This window comes from Lepidochelys olivacea (genome assembly GCF_965140295.1).
Source record: "Lepidochelys olivacea isolate rLepOli2 genome assembly, chromosome: 6".
Lineage (NCBI taxonomy): Eukaryota > Metazoa > Chordata > Testudines > Cheloniidae > Lepidochelys > Lepidochelys olivacea.
Window position 1 is genome coordinate 11,632,611 of NC_140416.1, and position 17,182 is coordinate 11,649,792.

General features: G+C 54.0%; 1 protein-coding gene across 5 annotated transcripts in view; it reads right to left on the reverse strand.

Moving 5' to 3' along the window:
• SYT7 (synaptotagmin 7) overlaps window positions 1-17,182 on the reverse strand; it is a 177,808-nt gene that overhangs the window by 64,684 nt on the left and 95,942 nt on the right. For 2 of the 5 annotated variants that reach the window (XM_084630408.1, XM_084630407.1), the window contains exons 3-5: window positions 14,821-14,900; window positions 7,709-7,924; window positions 1,323-1,691 (exon numbers count right to left, since the gene is read on the reverse strand). In XM_084630408.1, coding sequence (XP_084486534.1) covers window positions 1,323-1,691; window positions 7,709-7,924; window positions 14,821-14,900 — 665 coding nt within the window. Of the gene's footprint in view, window positions 1-1,322; window positions 1,692-7,708; window positions 7,925-9,036; window positions 9,169-14,820; window positions 14,901-17,182 lie in introns of all 5 variants that reach the window. The other 3 variants (XM_084630411.1, XM_084630409.1, XM_084630410.1) reach the window with 3 other exon arrangements.

The window sequence follows — 17,182 nt, forward strand, 5'->3', positions numbered from 1 at the left end:
CCCATTTCACGGATGGGGAACTGAGGCACAGGGCAGAGTAAGTGAGCAGCCCGTGCTCATGCAGGGAGCCTGTAGCTGAACCCGAGTTGAGCCCAGGTCTTCTGAAGCCCAGTCCAGAGTTTTAACCACCAGACCATCCTTCCCACCCATCACTGAGTCATGACTTACACTAACTGGGGATCTGGCCCATTCACTCCAATGGCGTTACATCAGTTTACGCCAGCTGAGGATCTGGCCCTACATGTAATACATTCTGTGGGAGTTACAACGTGGTTCCCATTGTATATGGGCCCCACTGGGTAAAGAGTGAACGAAAGAGCAGGGTGCCTTGGGAAAGTATTGGCAGGGGAGGGGCACATGCCCAGAAGATAAGTGCGATTGTCATAAGCAGGGATATAATGACAGCAAAGGACTCAGCTTAGTTCATGGCATTGGGAATGTAAAAGCCATCACTGATAGGAGACGCATTTACAACTGATGAGAGATCGAACGCCTCTAGCTGCTCTCACACAGCTGCATTTAGGGATCACGGCCGTGGAGGATCTGCGGGCTGACACTCCCAAGGATAAGCACAGGCAATTGCCTCCTTCGCGGTGGGAATGTCAGTTTCCCACTGGTACAAGAGAGTCACCCCATGGCAGGAAGAGAATTCCTGTCCCTGAGCTGACAGGCTCCCTCCTCTCCCAAAGGCAAGACTGTGCGCTGTCTGCAGCTGCACCTAGGGACGGATCCAGGACCGCACAGGCACTTTCTCCCGGGTCTGATCCGGGATTTTGGTTCAGCCCATTCTATAGACAGTGAGGCAGCTATGGAGTGAGGAGCTCTGCTAAGACACACTCAACGGGCCTGTTCTCCTGCTTCAGGAGAAGGAAGTGGATGGGACTTACTGGTTCCCTAAGCCAGGAGGGCTGGGCCCCAAGAGTTCCTCTCCAGCTGTGGCTGCCAAATTCACAGGATGCTTTAGTCTGAGATTTTACTGGATATGTGGGGCAAAGCCATGGCATTAAATGGAAGCGACCAGATTTGATGGGAGCAGAGAGGGAGGGAGGGAGAGAACCTTCTCCAGACACACTTGGAGGGAGAGGAAGGAGAGAGAGCCCCCCTCTTCCTCAGTGTCTCATGGATTGGGGACAGAGATCTACGCAGGGTAACGGATGCCTCTGCCACTTGCAAATAAGGATCAGAGCAGTGAAAGAGCTGGCGGTGCTGCCCACAAGAGAGGACAATTCAGTGGCCGGCGTGGCATTGGGCTCCTGCCACTGGCTGGCAAAGAAGGAGCAGATGAAACAAGCGAGAGAGGGAAGAAAAGAGAGAGAACTTACAGGAAGGACTTCACATCCAAGCCTCGGTTGCGAATCTGCCCCACCACGTGGTCCCAGCTCCCAGGGTTGGAGCGGCTCCGGCCGCCAGCTGTCCGGTGCTTGGAGCCAGCCGAGACTCCTTGCCGCGACTGGCCGCTCCGGTAGCCCCGGGGGTTGCTGCTGCTGGAAGAGGAGCTGGTGTGAGACTGTAGGTGCCCCAGGCTCTGGCTGGTGGTGGGCTGGCTGTGGTTGCTTTTCTGGTGCTGGCTCAGCGGCTGCTGGAGGCTCTGCTGGCGCATCAGTGTGCGTGGGCGCTGGCATTTCGGGTCTCCTGCTGAGGTGGGGATATACTCAAGGGTAGTGGCTGTGGACATGGTGGAGTCCTCGAAACTTAGGGAGGGGGAGGGCAAAGGAGAGGAAAGAAAGGAGAAGAAGGTGAAGGGGCAAAATTGGAGGAAGCAAAAGAAGAGAGTTAGAGAGAAGATGCCCCAGCGTGGTGCGCTCTCTGCCAGGAGCCTTCGGAACCAGCAAGCTGTCCCTCTAGGTCTCGGCCCTGTCTCTGCCTCCCCAGAGGCGCAAGCTCTCTGCCCCATGGCCATCTCGCCTTCCCGTCCACCCCACGCCATGTCGCCCAGACTCTGTCCGATCCTTGAGGGCTTGGCGTGTCCGTGCCCATGAGCCGATGCTTGGGATACTGCTGTCCCCGTTCCTTTCCCACTCGGCTCGCAGGAAGCCTGCGCCTTCTCAGCACGCTGGCCGACCTCCTTTCTGAGCTAATTAGGCTGCTGCGTGAAGGCGAACCCCCCAGTGTCCGCGTTGCTTCCTGTCACATGAGAAACACCCCTCTCCCCATTGGCTACAACTGGGCAGCCACTCAGTCCCTGAAAGGGACTGTGAGGTGGGGGCTCTCCAAAGTCCCAGGACCAGGCTCCTCAGCGAAGTTCAGGCCAAGCTGGCGTGAAAAAGGCTCATTCCCAGCCACCCACATTCTGAGGTCAAGAACCACAGAAGCCCCTCAAGTGTACCGTGCACATTCCCTGGGGCACAGTGGCAACGTCAGGCCTGGCGCATGCGTGCGGCAATGACTTCCCAGTATTCTCTCTCCTGACTGGCTGCCCCTTCCTCGGCCCCCACATGCTGGTTATGGCACAGTGCCAATCGGGAGACAGCCCAAAGCCCAGCCATGAGGTGAAAGCCCCTGGACTCAAGCTTTCCTTTGCCCTGCAGAGAAGGGGAAGATGCCTGCTGGTCTCTTGCATCTGTGTTTTTTAGCTTTCAGGATGGCTCTGCATTTAAGGGTCAGATGCTCAGCCGGGGTAAATCAGGGCTGCATCACTGACTCCAAAGGGACAACGGCCAGGTCACAATCTGGCCTTTGCAATGTTTGAACCCTGGTGGAAAGGGCTGGTGGCTGAAAAATACAGCCAGCTGCCCACGTGGGGACAGGGGCTCATCTGGGCATGAGAAACGGAGCGCATGGGCTGACCCAGGACAGAGAACATGGAAAGACAATGCAATGTACACTAACGAACCATGAAGCCAGACCCATGGGTGATCACACGGCTAAACATGCAGCCAGGCACATGGTAGAGCACTCAGATAAACACAGCCAGATTCCTGGTAGAGCACCCAGATAAACACAGCAGAAGACCCAGATTAAACACATGGCCAGCTACATGGCAGAGCACCCAGATAAACACACAGCCAGCTACATGGTAGAGCACAGCCAGACAAAACTGAGCAGACAAAACTGAGCACACAGCTGGGCACACAATGGAACATGTGGCTAGCGCCCCAACTGGGAATGCAATGGTGCACCTGGCTGAAGACGTGTCGGAGCCTTCAGCTGAGCACACAGTTCCTGGATATTTGACAAAGCCCGTCGCTGAGCGCACAGCTGTCACATGAGAGCATGCACCTGGAGCGCAAGGCTGGACACAGGGCAGAGCACATGGCTGGGCACGCATACAGAGCACCCAGTTAGACGCTCGGCTGGACAGCCAATGAAGCAGGTAGCTAACCCTGTGGTTGAACAGAGGAGCATGTGGCCAGGACCCAACTAACCTCTTTGTCCCCCAGCTCTGCTGCTGCCATGAGGTCATGCCTTCGGCTGAGACGTCCCTGTAGCAGCCGGCTGGGCTGAGGCCAGGGTATTCACCATCCACCCTGATGGTCATTTCAAACCTAAGACCCTGCATGGTTCCCAAGGGTACAAAGGAAGAACAGCCCAGCCACAGTGGCGGCAGATGCCACCTCCGTGGCACATACCAGCCGGGCCCTGGGGGAATCGCTTCCACCGTGGCAGCAGCAGGAAAACTTTGTCTACTTTCCATGTGGGTTTGGGCTGTAATTATGGCTGAAACACAATGGTGAAGCTGCGCCTTCGTGCATCACGCAGAGAGCAGAAAGGAGAGAGGGAGAGAAAAAAGAAAGATCGAGAAAGAGAGAGATCAAGAAAGAGTAAAGGGAAAGAGAAAAAGTGAAGTCCTGAATAAGCAGAAAGCCCGCCTCAAAGACCCAGGTGCCCTGGAGAGGTGTGTCACCCAACTGGCATTGCCTCTGGCTTGGCATATATTTTTGGGTTCCTTGGCAAATGTGATTCGGAAGGAGCAATGCCATCTGGGTGATGAGTCCCCAAGCGTGGCCCCTGTGCTGCCTGGTATGACGCAGAGATGGGCCTTTCCCAGCCGCTGCCTTCGCTTCCATGCTCAGTGACCTCATTTCAGTTTTCTATCAAATCCTAAATTAGTCCAATTTACAACCTCTCAGTCACAGGAAACTAAAATTGGCTGCTCTGGGCCCTGAGCCAGTGGAATATATAAATTTCTATCAGCGGTAACTGACGCATGGTAGCCGCTTCTGATGCAGAGGGAACTGTACGAACCTGGCATCAAGCACACCTGGCACTCTAGCGTCTGCTAGTACCTACTCCCGCCCCCTGGATACTGCTATTCCTATGGCACAAGCGAGTGAAGGTCGACCTCCTCCAGACACACAATGCAATGGAGAGCCCCATCACAAGGGCAGGTGTCAGCTACAGGAGTGGCTGTGTTTCTCCCCAGCAAAAGGAACTTCATTAAGATACAACCAGGTCTGTAAGGCAGATCAATTCCCTCTGCTAGAAACCTTCTTAAAACAGGGACATCGTATTTAAAAAAGCAGTAAAGACAAAGCCAAAGGGAAATTCATGACAATGCAAAGGCATTACAGTCTAGAAATTCAGAGCTAAATTTTCTCAAACACCCTAACTCTGCCTCATTTCCCACTCTTAAATGCACTAACCACATGTCATAGACTGGTGTCTGTGCCAAGTGCTTCAAGTCATTTTCAAAAGTTTGTCAAATCTATCTATCTATCTATCTAGTTAGCTAGCTACACCCTGCTATCTAATCTAATCTATCTAGTTAGCTAGCTATACCCTGCTATCTAATCTATCTATCTATCTATCTATCCACCCTTATGCACACTCATACATCATTCCCACCTCAGATGCATATATCCATCTTTCCATCTATCCACCCATCCATCACTACTCCCACCCCCATGGTATCTGAACACCTGAGCTAGTCCTCTCTGGAACAGGTAATGTGTCTGGGGACCATATATAGAAAGTGTGATGTGAGTGTTGTCCTGTCTTGCTCCAGTGGGCATTTGTGGGTGGGAAGGAGAGATCTTTACTCTGTATCAGATGGGTAGGAGGCAGGTGCTCTGCCTGACACAGTCCAGGAGCATGGATTTGAGGAGGGATTGTAGCTGGGTATGTTGTTTCAATGCAGCGATAATGGAATTTGCATATCATAAATCAGAAAGGGGTCTCTATAGTAGGGGCATGTAGCTCATATAGGAAATGTATGGAAAGGGCCATTGGAAAGATGTCTTGGGGATACAGAAGGTTGTTCAGGTACAGAGTTAAGGTTATTTATGGAACCTTAACTCTGAATTTCCAGTTTCTTTCTTTTTTTCTTTTTTTGTAAATTGAATATTAACTTACAGTTTCCTGGCTTTCAAATTATTCTTTATAACAATAAGACTCTAACAAAATTTTAAATGACGTATTTGAATATGTTATTAAAACCTTACTGGCATCTTAACAAAGCATTTTGTCTGGGAATTTCCTTAGTGTTTTTTAAATGAATGTATTTCAACACAATGATATGTGAAAACATGCCATACATCTATATATGTTCTTCCGAGAGACTACTTTGCTGTATTTCTAGTTAGGGTGTAGAATTATACATGTTATTCAGTGAATTACAGCACAGCATAGTATCTGAGTTAAATACTGCACCATTGGAGTCTGTACCTTCCTGGATCTCGGGCAATTTAGCCAACAGAGATTAGAAATTTAGGGCCAGATCCTCAATCTGGTGTAAATCAGTGTAGCTCCATGTAAATGAACAGAGTTATGCCAATTTACAGCAGCTGAGAATCTGGTCCAAGACCTTTAAGCCAAACTGAGTTACGAGTGTCCTAAAGAAACTGTTTTTTTCTAACGCTGATAAACTTCAAAATTTTCCCCAAGTCCCCCTCTGACATCAGACTAAGGGAGCAAAATTTTGGGGCTCAAAAATTTAGTTTATTGCAAAAGTTAGGCCAAATCTGGACATAGAATGGACTCCAAGAAGTCACTACTGCCGTTAGCCCCCTCCATGGGGGTGGGGCTAAGAATGGTCCTGCCCCCAAGGGTAGGAATGGGATGGCCCAAGAGTGGGGCAATCCATTAGCTGTTTCACTACACAAACCAATGACTCCATATTGGAGTGTTTGCCCATTGGAGCAATCCACTAGTAAGTTACCAGAGCCCCCCGGCTTGGTACTAAGCATGGAAGGGGTAGAAAGCCAGCTGAGCAGCCTCTTACCTTGCTCACTTCCCCTACCCGCAGATACTTGCAGAAATGTAGGCATAACCCCTGGCCTGCCTGGTACCTGTAAGTCTCCCCCCACTTCTAGCACTGATCCCCAGCAGAGCCTTGATTCCAAGAGACTGAGCATTGGGCAGGCGATCTCCCTTCCAGACCCATAGAAAGCCCATGTAGCAGGCAGGATCCCCAAGATTAACTGACTCAAGCACATCCACAGGGCTGCTCAGGGGGTGCTGCCCCACCGCAGAGGATGCAGCTCTGCCAGCTGGGGGAACCAGTCAGCTAGCAATAGTGACATGGAGACGGGGCCCTGCTTTTTGGACATCAAATTAATTAATTCCCAGCCACCAAACCCCACTCCCTAAGGCCTCTCCTCACGCTCCTATCTCAATCGCTATGGACAACCCCACCATCATTCCTGTTGCCTAGGTCTGTAATCTAGGCGTCATCTTTGCCTCAGCCCTTTCTGTAGGTCCTCACATCTAGGCTGGGTCTACACGTTCTCCTGCACATCACCTCTAAGATCCAGCCTTCCTTTTCCATCCACACCTCTAATAGTCTCATCCACGCCCACCCCATCTTGACCAAACTTGTCCTCTCTGGCCTTGACAAAAGCAGTCCTGCCCCACTTATCTCCTGTTCAAAACACCACTACACAGATAATTTTCCAGGCTTGTAGCTTTGACGTTCTCACACCTCTCTTTCCACTGCTCTGCTGGCTCCTCCTCCACCACATCAAACCCAAATGACTTGTCACTTTCAAGGTCCTCTCCGGCCTACCCCATCCTACCCAACGTCAATCCAATGCTGCCAAGCCGTTGGCTCCCCTTCCGCTTTGCCAGAGCCTCCATCACCCACTTGTTAAATGTTCAGACAGGCCCCTTCGTGCTCTCTCCCTCACGCACGGGAGAAGCTCCCTGTGGTCATCCACAAAGACACCTCGGTGTCCTCCTTCAGACTCTCCTGTCTAGACCCACCTGTTGTCTCTAGACTTCTACTTTGATTATAAGCTCTTTGGGGCAGAGACTGTCTTTTGCTGTTTGCACAGTGCCTAGCACAATCACAGAAATAGAGGGCTGGAAGGGACCTCGAGAGGTCATCCAGTCCATCCCTCCTTAGCTAAGGGAGGACCAAGTGTACCTCGGTGAGTGCTGACAGGTGGTTGTCAAACCTGTTCTCCAGTGACAGGGATTCCACACTGGGGCCCTGGGTTCTGACTGGGGTCCCCCAGATGCTACCGCAATGGAGATAATGACAGTACTTCACCAAGGATCAAGAGGATTCTCATCTCATCATCATTAAATCCCCATCGGGTGGCCAAGTGTTTCCTGCCATCTCAGACATTCCAGACTGCCCTGTCTGATTCCACTGGGGTGGGGTAGTCCTCTCACACGACCCCACATTTTCCTGTACCCGCTGCCTGACCCCAGTGGGGGGGATAATCCACTCAAACAGCAGGATATTCACCCAACCCCATGCTCTGCTGGACCCCACGCTGCAGTGCCTCATGGGGCCGGGAAGGGCCTGAGAAGCGCTCTCACTCACTTGGATAGGCTGAGCTTCCCTGCTGCTAGGTGGCTCTGCACCGTGTGCCATCGGCCTCTCCCCGCCTTCCCATTGCTGGGCTCGCTGTGGGCAGACAGGCTGCTCTTCATGCCGTCCTCGCGGAGCTGCTGCTTCTCCCCCGGGCGTCCTTCTCGCTCCCCCGCCAACCCCGGAGCGGAAGAGGCGGCCAACTTAGCGCCCGATAGCAGAGAGCCACTGGGGTGGGCCAGATCCACCAGGATGGGCGCGAGGGGGGGGGGGTGGCGGGGAGGAGGCCACATGTGGGGGGAGAAAGAGAGAGAGAAAGAAAGAGAGAGACAGACAGACAGACAAGAGACAGACAGACAGAGAGAGAAAGAGAGACATCAGCACTGCAAAAGAAAGGGCTGACGGGGAGCCTTCGGCAACAGGGAGAGGAGAGAAAAAACAACAGGCGGCCCCGGCTCGGTGTGAGTGTGTGATGGCAGCAAAGTTACGTTATCCCATAGACAACGAGGGGTTAAACAATGGAGAAAACTGTTAGGAGAGGCACCAGTACAGGCAGAGGGAGAGAAAAGCCATGTTAGTGAGAGCTTACCAGCACCAGAGTCACCACCACACAGTGCAAATGCAGAGTACACGCTGAGGGGGGACCCAAACGCGCAACCCCATCCTGTGCTGCAGAGAAGGGGGCATGGGGTGGGGGAGGGAGAGCAGAGGGGACCTGGGGCAGCGGGGTGGGGGCGCTAGCCTCTCTCAGCGAGTCACTTAGGGCAGTGGTTCCCAATCCATTGGGGCAGCTGTTCCAGACTAGCAGGTGAAGGGCCTGAGCCAAACCTCCGCCAAGTCAATGGCAAGCTTCCCATTGGCTGGCATGAGCTTTGGATGAGGTCCCGAGGCCACAGCTGTGCCAGCCGGTGCCCACCGCTGCTTCCCATTTGGTGGGCTGTGTTCTATCCCGCCCTGGAGCTTGGGCCCAGCCCCACAAGGGGGCAGCCTGATGCAGCGGTGCCTTGTGAAGGGCCACTGAAGTCCCTGGCAACGCTCTCTCTGACTTGGATTTGAGCCTAAGGGAGCGAGGGGCTGAGCCCAGGGAACTGGCCTGGCATACCAGTACTGGCGCCCTTGCCAGTGGTTGGGAACCACTGAGATAAAGGCAGGGGGCAGGAAGGGCAGGAGGGGTTGCTCGTCTCCATGGCTGTCTGCCCATGGGGGTGGAGTGTGTGGGGAGAAGAGGTGGAGCAAAGAGGAAGAGGAGGAGGGTGAAGGGGAGGAGAGGGTAGGTGGGTGGGTGGTGGGTTGCGCATATACTCACTACACATGATCAAACCAGGTAACGAGAGACTCACTTGAGGGAAAGTCGTGGATCACCGTATGGGGCGTAAGGTGAAATGTTTAGTATAAACTCCTTGGGAGGGTAGGAGCTCCATTTCTGCTGCACTGTGTTGTCATTGTTATTCCAAAAGTCTCTGTCTAGATCACTACATCGGCCGGAGAAGAGGGGAGAAAGAAAAGGGAAATACAAGAGAGAGAATCTGAATTCCTGCGAGGGGAGGAAGGAGAAAAAAAAATCAACCCCCTCCCCCACAAAACCAGAAAGAAGCCAGGTTAAAAAGGAGAGCAGCTCCATCTCCTCCTGTGAAAAAAAAGCCACAGCGGTCGCGGCATTGGCCTGCCACACACATACACACCCATGCAAACACGGAGGGAGGATGGACTGGGGACAAAGGGACGAAGAGCAGCAGAAAGACGGGAGCAGGAGCCTCCAGAAGCTGGTAGGAGAGAGAGAGAGACAGAGTGCAGGTTAAAGGAGAGTCCGCTGGACACGGCAACCTGGTAATGTCTCGCCAGGCTCCCTGCTCTGTTCCTGGGAACAGCTTCAGGGCAGTTCTCACTACATCCCAAGCACCCTGCCCCCTGGATGTTGGCAGAACTGATGGCTCCAGGCATTCAGAAATCAGGAGGCATGCCCCCAAAAGCATGAGATTGGCCTAAAAAGGAGGCGGTTTGGGAGCGTTAGGGAGTCACGCTCTCAAGCTTTCTTGGCAACCATTACTGGGCTGGGAACGCACTGCAGGTGTTACCACAGAAGCTGAGATGCTCACAGACTCGCGAGCCCGAGAGCTGGGGTCATCAGGAAAACACCCCAGCTGCTCAAGACTCACAATATAATCACTAGAACTGGCAATGGGGCAGTGCAAAACGTAGTCCCCTTAGCATTGAGACAGCGGCAGAATCCACTACAGTCTTGGGGACTGACTGACATCTTCCAAGAGACTGGAGGTCAGCATGCTGAGGGGAATGTCACCTTCATTCAAGGGGGAAATGAGCTGGCAGGACTCAATGCCCAGTTCCTGAGGCATGGGAGGACGTGGGATTTGGGGAATGGAAAGATTCTAAGAACATTTGATAAAGTTGGGAGTCAAGCTAGGGTGATGGTCCATCAGGATCTCCCGAGGTTGGCCTCTGAGGGACACTGGGCCAGGAATATAGTCAGACTTGTTCTGCCATCACTTCGAGATTTGCTAGAAACTCCAGCTGGAGAGAGGAGAGGGACCCAGGGAGCAACTTGAGAGACACACAGGACTAATATTTGAAACCAGCCACTAAAAACCTGAGAGGGATGGCAGATGAATCCAGCAGGGGGTTCTTATTTCCTGTTTGTCTTCCACCTAGATAGGCATTGTCCATCACCAGGACTCATCTTAGTACAGCAGAGGTGGAGAACCAGAGCTAATAGCACCCTGCTCCAGATGTGGGGCCCCTCTCTAATCCAGAGCTACTGACACCTGCTCCAGATGTGCAACTCCTCCCTGAAGAATCCAGGACAGATGACACCCTGCTCCAGATGTGAGACCTCTCCCTGCAGGATCCACAACTGACACCCTGCTCCAGATGTGTAATCCCTCCCTGCAGGATCCAGAGCTAAGGACACTCTGCTCCAGATGTGAGACCCTCCTCTCCTAGAAAACGTATATTAAGGGTAACCCTCTTGTCCCATCCTGCGGGACAAGATCAGTCCCCACTTGACGGTGCAGCGGGAGCCAGGGAGCGTGATTCAGCAGGGTGTGCACTGCGACTGTCTGGCTGTACATTTCAGACTCTAAATAGGTCACTTCATGCCACGGACAGATCAGAGACAAGCCGTATCTACCCATCGCCTCCTGACTTCAGAGAGCCGCCAATGGCTTCCTGTTGCTTGACCTGGAGTACGTGGGATCCAACAAGCAGCACCTTTGAAGTCAAGTGTTACTGCGGCAAATTCATCGGAGACTTCAAAAGTCCCCGACAGGCTGCGTGCCTGCACTCAGCCCGCCTCCCCTCATTAATTCCTCCAGTCCTCCTGCGGTTCTGACATGAAACGGCCTCTCCGAACACACAGAGTGAGATGAAAGGCCGAGGAGAGGGGGCCGCACGTGCCCCAGGGGCCACTGCCTTTTGCCTTAGAGCACAAGGCTCACTCACAACCTTGAGAAGAAGGGGGAAAGAAGGGGGAAAGGGAGAGAAAAAGTGGAGGGGAGGCAGGGAAGGGAAAAGAGGGAGGTGGGGAGAGAAAGAGAGAAGAGAGGATGGAGGAGAGAGGGAGAGACAAAGGCCCTCTGATTTGCAGCTCTCTTCCTCAGTCAGGGCCAGCTGGTTGGGCATCGGAGGCTGAGCTGTCTGGAGAGTCTCTTGTCACTGGTGCTGGGAGACCCATGAGGCTTCTGGGAAGTGGCAGCTTTTGAGTCCCGAGGAGAGAGGGTGAAGAGTCTCAAGTAGGCGGCGTACCCCTTAGGGAGTGGGCAGACCCTCCCAGAGAGAGAGGGTGGAGTGTCTGAGGAGTGGATGGGGTGAGTGTCTGCGGTGTAGGATGGCGTGTCTCAGGCTAGCTCTTTGTCCCCTGAGTGACTCCTCTCCTCAGAGGGCAGCCCGCACACCACTCCTCTGCGACTCACCACGGACCTCATCTCTCATCACTTCACTCATCAGCAGGGTCGGTGACATCAGCCAGGTCTGGAGCACGCAATGGGGCCGCCCCGCGGGCACTGTGTGAAGGGGCATGTTGCCCAAGGTCCCCTGGCCCACATGAGGACAGGTGCTGCCACCCTTGGGCCTATGGTAGGGAAGATCCCATGCACCCAGGGACCTTGTGCGCACACACTTGATCCACCAGCCAGAGTGCCACAATAACTGCACCACTGGCCGGTCCATGGAGGGGCAGCCCTGGTCACGGCGGGTGAAGAGAGTAAGCTCCACAAGGCATCACATAGGCTTGGTGAGAGGAGGAAGCAGCCACAGTCCCACTGGAAGTGGCCACTCCTCAGGAAGGCAGTGGAAGGCGACAGGCTCAGCCTGGAAGAGCGATAGACGCGACAATGGCTCTCGCCAGGCTGAAATGGGTCAGTCATCCACCCATCCCTCCTCCCAGGACTGCCCCCACCCCGGCCAGCTGACCTCCCCCCAGCCGCACAGGCCACGCAGAAGGGGACGCCAGGTTTCCAGGGCATGGGGGGAACAGGCAGAGTGCTGACCGATATCGCTGTCCTGGCGTGGGTGGGTAGGAGCCACCTGGGGCCCAGTCATAGTCACAGGGCCCAGTTCCCCTGAAGGCCCATCTTACTGCCCCGGTGGGCACTGCCCCATTGCACGATGTTACAGCACCCCAGGCCCATCAGTAGCCCTTCACACCATTTCTCCACCCAAGTGCACCCGTCTTAGGAGCCCTCTTGCCGCACAGCCCAGTCACGCATTACAGCCCTCGGCCCCATGTCCTTTATGGAGTGGGTGTAGGGACTGCCCCATCGGTGTCTCTGTCTTTGGATGCTGCCTTGGCCTCTGAACAAAGAGAAGCCCTGAGAAAGGTCATGGCTGTGGCCCATATCCCCCCAGAGTGCACCATGGGCTTAAACCCTCAGCTTGAGAGTGGGGCAAGACATTATGGAGACAGCCAAGTGAACAGCAGGGCCCCTGCTTGGTGTGAGACAGAGAGAACGTGAGGTGTCCTCCACCCCTGTAGGGCAGAGGGGACCCTGAGGCACCTCCCCTCCCCTCTGTGGGTCAGAGGGGACCCTGAGGCACCTTCCCATTCCTCTGTGGGGCAGAGGGGACCCTGAGATGTCTCCCCTCCCTCTGTGGGGCAGTGGGGACTTCTGTGTGCTGAGATGTGAATAGAGAAGGATAAATCTCATTGTGATTGGTCCAAGCCAAGCAGGCTGCTGCAGAAGGAGGTGTCCAGGGGGGGTTGGGATGGGGTGGGCATGGGAGCCCAGATCCAACTGGTTACCCCAATGGCTGTCAATGTGGAGAGCAGCTAGGATCCCTGCCCCTCCATGTGCCCTGGCTGCCCTTTGGGGAGCATGGACCATGCAGGAAGAAGGAAAAACCAGGGGAACTAGCTGCTGCAGGACCTGGTCTTTTATAGCAGACCCCGGCTGGCGATCAGCATCCCCTGCGGGCAAGATGCAGCATGATGGCCTAACAGCCTCGTCAAGCCCTGCCACCATGGCTACGAGCCTGGCATGAGGGACCCGAGGCCCTGACTTTGCCCACCCTGAGGAGACAGCTCTGAGGACTCGCAGCCCTGGGGACAGTCCTCTGGGCTCCCAGGAGGTGGTTGCCTGCTGCCTGAGGAGGGCAGGGAGACATGAAGCCTTGGTCTGGCTTTGGTAGGCTCTGTTCTCGCTCAGGGCTGGTGAGCAGATGCAGCACTGGAATATTTAGATGGGGGGTGGTGTTGGGGGCAGAGGAGAGCAGTTTGTAGGTCGTGGCTGGGTGCACACGAGGCAGTGGGGCAGTCTGGGGTTGGTGTCTGATTGGTGTGGGGGGCTGTGTGTGTCAGGGAGGTGTCTGAGCTGGGGAGGAGGTGGGGGGGCATCTGGGGGTTAGGCAGCTGTGTGCCTTTGGAGAGGTGTGTGTGCTGGGGGCAATGGGTGAGAGAGTTTGAGGGTGCAGTGGTGAGCTGGTTTGTTTGGGGGCACAGGGGTGTGTTTGGGGGTGGGGCTATAAGAAGTATTTTGGGGTGCAGAAGTGTGTGGAGCCTCTGAGCTTGGGAGTATCTGAGGGTGCAGGAGTGTGGGGGGAGGTGTGATCGGGTAGTCTGGGGAAACAGGAATGTGGGGTGCAGAGGCATGGGGATGTTTGAAGGCATCACGGTGTGGGGATGTTCAGAGTTTCCGGGTCTATGGATGTGTTTGTGGACATTGAAGGAGTATGGGGAGGTGCGGGTCTTGGTGGATTGTCTTGGCTGTGTAGGGGCAGGATGTATGGGGTACAGTGTGTGGGAATGTGTGGGTGTTGCAGGGGTGTGGAGTCTGTATGGGGGTGGGGTGTATGGGGCACAGTGTGTGGGGATGTTTGGGTGTTGGTGGAGTGTTAAGGCTGTGGGAGGGCAAGGTGAATGGGGCACAGTGTGCGGGGATGTGTGGGTGTTGGTGGATTGTCATGGCTGTGTGGGGGCAGGGTGTGGGGATGTGGGCGTATTGGACTGTCATGACTGTGTGGACAGTTTGTACGGAGCATAGACTGTGGGGATGTGCAGGTGTTGATGAGGTGTTAAAGCTCTGTCGGGGCACAGTGTATGGGTTGCAGTGTGTGGGGATGTGAAGGTGTTGGTGGATTGTCATGGCTGTGTGGGGGCAGGGTGTGGGGATGTGCGCGTATTGGACTGTCATGACTGTGGGGACAGTTTGTACGGAGCATAGACTGTGGGGATGTGCAGGTGTTGATGAGGTGTTAAAGCTCTGTCGGGGCACGGTGTATGGGGTGCAGTGTGTGGGGATGTGCGGGTGTTGGTGGATTGTCGTGGCTGTGTGGAGGCAGTGTGTACAGGCGTGGTTTGTGGGGATGTGTGGGTGTTGGTGGACTGTCAATATTGTGTGGCGGTAGGGTCTATGGAGCATAGAGTGTGGGGATGTGCGGGTGTTGGTGGGGTGTTAAGGCTGTGTGGGGGCAGGGTGAATGGGGCAGTGTGTAGGGACCTGTGGGTGCTGGCGGATTGTCATGGCTGTGTGGGGGCAGGGTGTACGGGGGGCAGTGTGTGGGGGTGTTTGGGGTTCAGGAGTTTCCAGCTTCTGGGAAGCTGCTGGAGCAGACACCACGCTCCAGGGCAGCACCTGAAGCTTTAATCCCTTCCCGCGCTGTCCCGTGGCACCTACTTGATGGTTTTCTTTTCGCTGCGCCCTCGGCTGGAATCCGGGGTCCCCACCGTCTCCAAGGAATTTTTATAACGTTTACCCTATGGGAAAAGAAGGGAGATATGTCAAGGGGTCGGAGCCAAGAAGTTCCCAACTGAATTTTTGGACACAGGCTCGCTCGTGCTAAAACCTGTGAATTGTCTGGGGATTGTTAATTTTTTTCAGGCCAGTCTGCCCACTGTGAGCCCCAGGTACCAGCGGTAATCAGACTCACAGGTTTCATTTGCTGCAGATCAGTGTTCTCCCTATCCATCTGGCTCTCATTGTGGTTACGACATAAACGCTTTCCTGGCTAATGTGATGGTAGCCAAGTGACTTTCCCAAGGTCCCACAAGGAATCTGTGCTAGAGCCAAGAATTGAACCCAGGTCCCCAGCATCCTAGTCAAGTCCCCTAAACACAAAGCAATCCTCTCACCCACTGACAGATACCTGTTTTAAAACAGTCATTTAATCAGGGAGAAGAAACAAGACCATGTGACTTAAGTGCCCAAACTCTCCCACCCCACCCTGAATAATGTCTATTTAATGTGACTAATTCTTGAACCAACAGGTTGCCCATGAGGCCAGCCAGAGCTTTCCCTGCTGCCATCTCTATCAGCCCACTGTCTGCAGGGTGAGGGGAATGTGCAGCTGAAGATGGGTGCTGGATTTTGGGGGACGTTCGTTGGATGAGGCCATGATTAAGTCTCATGTCCCAGATTGTCAGGTGTGTTCTGACCTAGTTTTTGCTCTTTTGTGGCTTCCAGTTTGTCATTCACTTCAGCTGCTCACCTGGTTTTGCTTGGAAAAATCCTGAAATTGGTCAAACTCTTAACGTTTCTGGTGTGTTTCCCTAGACATCTGAAACAGTCAGAAAGCATCATGGGAAAGGCATGCCCCAGAATGCTCCTTGCTTGGCCATCACAATGGAGCACTTCCAAGGAGTTAGTTTGGATGACCTGTGCCCCCCTACTGCTTCTGCTTCATGAACGCAAGACAGAGAGCCAAACCCGGCCTTCCTCTCCGCTGCCCCATCACATCTGCAGCAGGGGAGGATCAGCAATTTTAGGATTAATTGAACTTTAATTAATTAAGTTCACAGAAAAAAAAAAAACCATGTCACAAGTTAATGAAATGTGCATTTGTTCCTAATTGGGGCTTGATAATAAGGCCACTTGGTAGAGATTTCCGATGGCAGGTACAACATGCTGTGCGATTCCAGGGCAGACAAGAGCACAATTAATGCTGATTAGCAAACAATTAGTGGATGACACCAACCCACACAGGTGCAGGTAAAGGGCCCCCCCGCACAGCTCTAGGGGGAAGCCATCTAAGAAAAGTGAGAGGCCGCCAGGGGTATTTTTAAGCCTCAGCTGCATGAAATATGCTTGTCCGGGGGCAGGGGGAGAGGGGACAAGAGAGAGCAACAAACATATGGGGTGCTTTGGATCTAACAGGAGCTCTGGATGTAGTGGTGGGAAAAAACAGGACAGCAGCGGGGGGAGAGGGGAGGAAGGGAGCTGGCTCCAGGCACACAGATAGAGCAGGATGGGGCAGGAGAGAATTTGGATCTAGGTCAAGGTGGCGACGAACAGTAGAAGAGAATTTGGATCTGGGTCAGAGTGGGACGATGGAGAGTGGCACAGCAGCAGAAGTGCGTGTGAAGGAATCTGGGTCTGGACTGAGGGCAGGGGTGACAGTGGGATAAGGCTGGGGTGTTTGTGGGCAGGGGAGTCAGCAATTTGGATCTGGAAAGAAGGACAGGATTGAGGGAACAACAGAGAGTTGGAGAATGACCAGTCTGATCAGGGTAGGGGAAGGGATTCCGTGGCTGGGGAGGGGTAGGCTAGCAATGTGAAATATGGACTCAGACTGACAGCTCACTCCCCCTAGACCTTTCACCCCACCTGCACTGTCCCTGTGAGCTCTCCAGGCAGCCACACACATGCATTGTTCATTGCAGTTAGTTGTGGGTAATCTGCCCACAAATTAAGAAAAAGCCTGGGGAGGATCACAAACAGCCTGTTAATCACCATGAGAAATGCTGCCCCAGGGGGTGGGGTGGGGGGGAGAAAGGGGCTCATTTATGGAGCCAAGGCAGTGCAGTGACTTCATAGCTAGGTTGTGGTTTGCTTTCTCCATCCTAAGCCTCAGCCCTTGATCTCCCTCTGTGTCCCTCAGAAACACCTCAGTTCTGCTTCTGCTTTCTCCTGTGTGGTCTCCCGGCAGAGGAGAGATTTCTGGATGTCACTCAGACAGCCATAAGAGGTGCAAATGGAGATGTTTTCCTCCTGAGTTACTTTTGGGAAGGCACCTCCCCAGAAATGGCTTGGCCTAGAAACT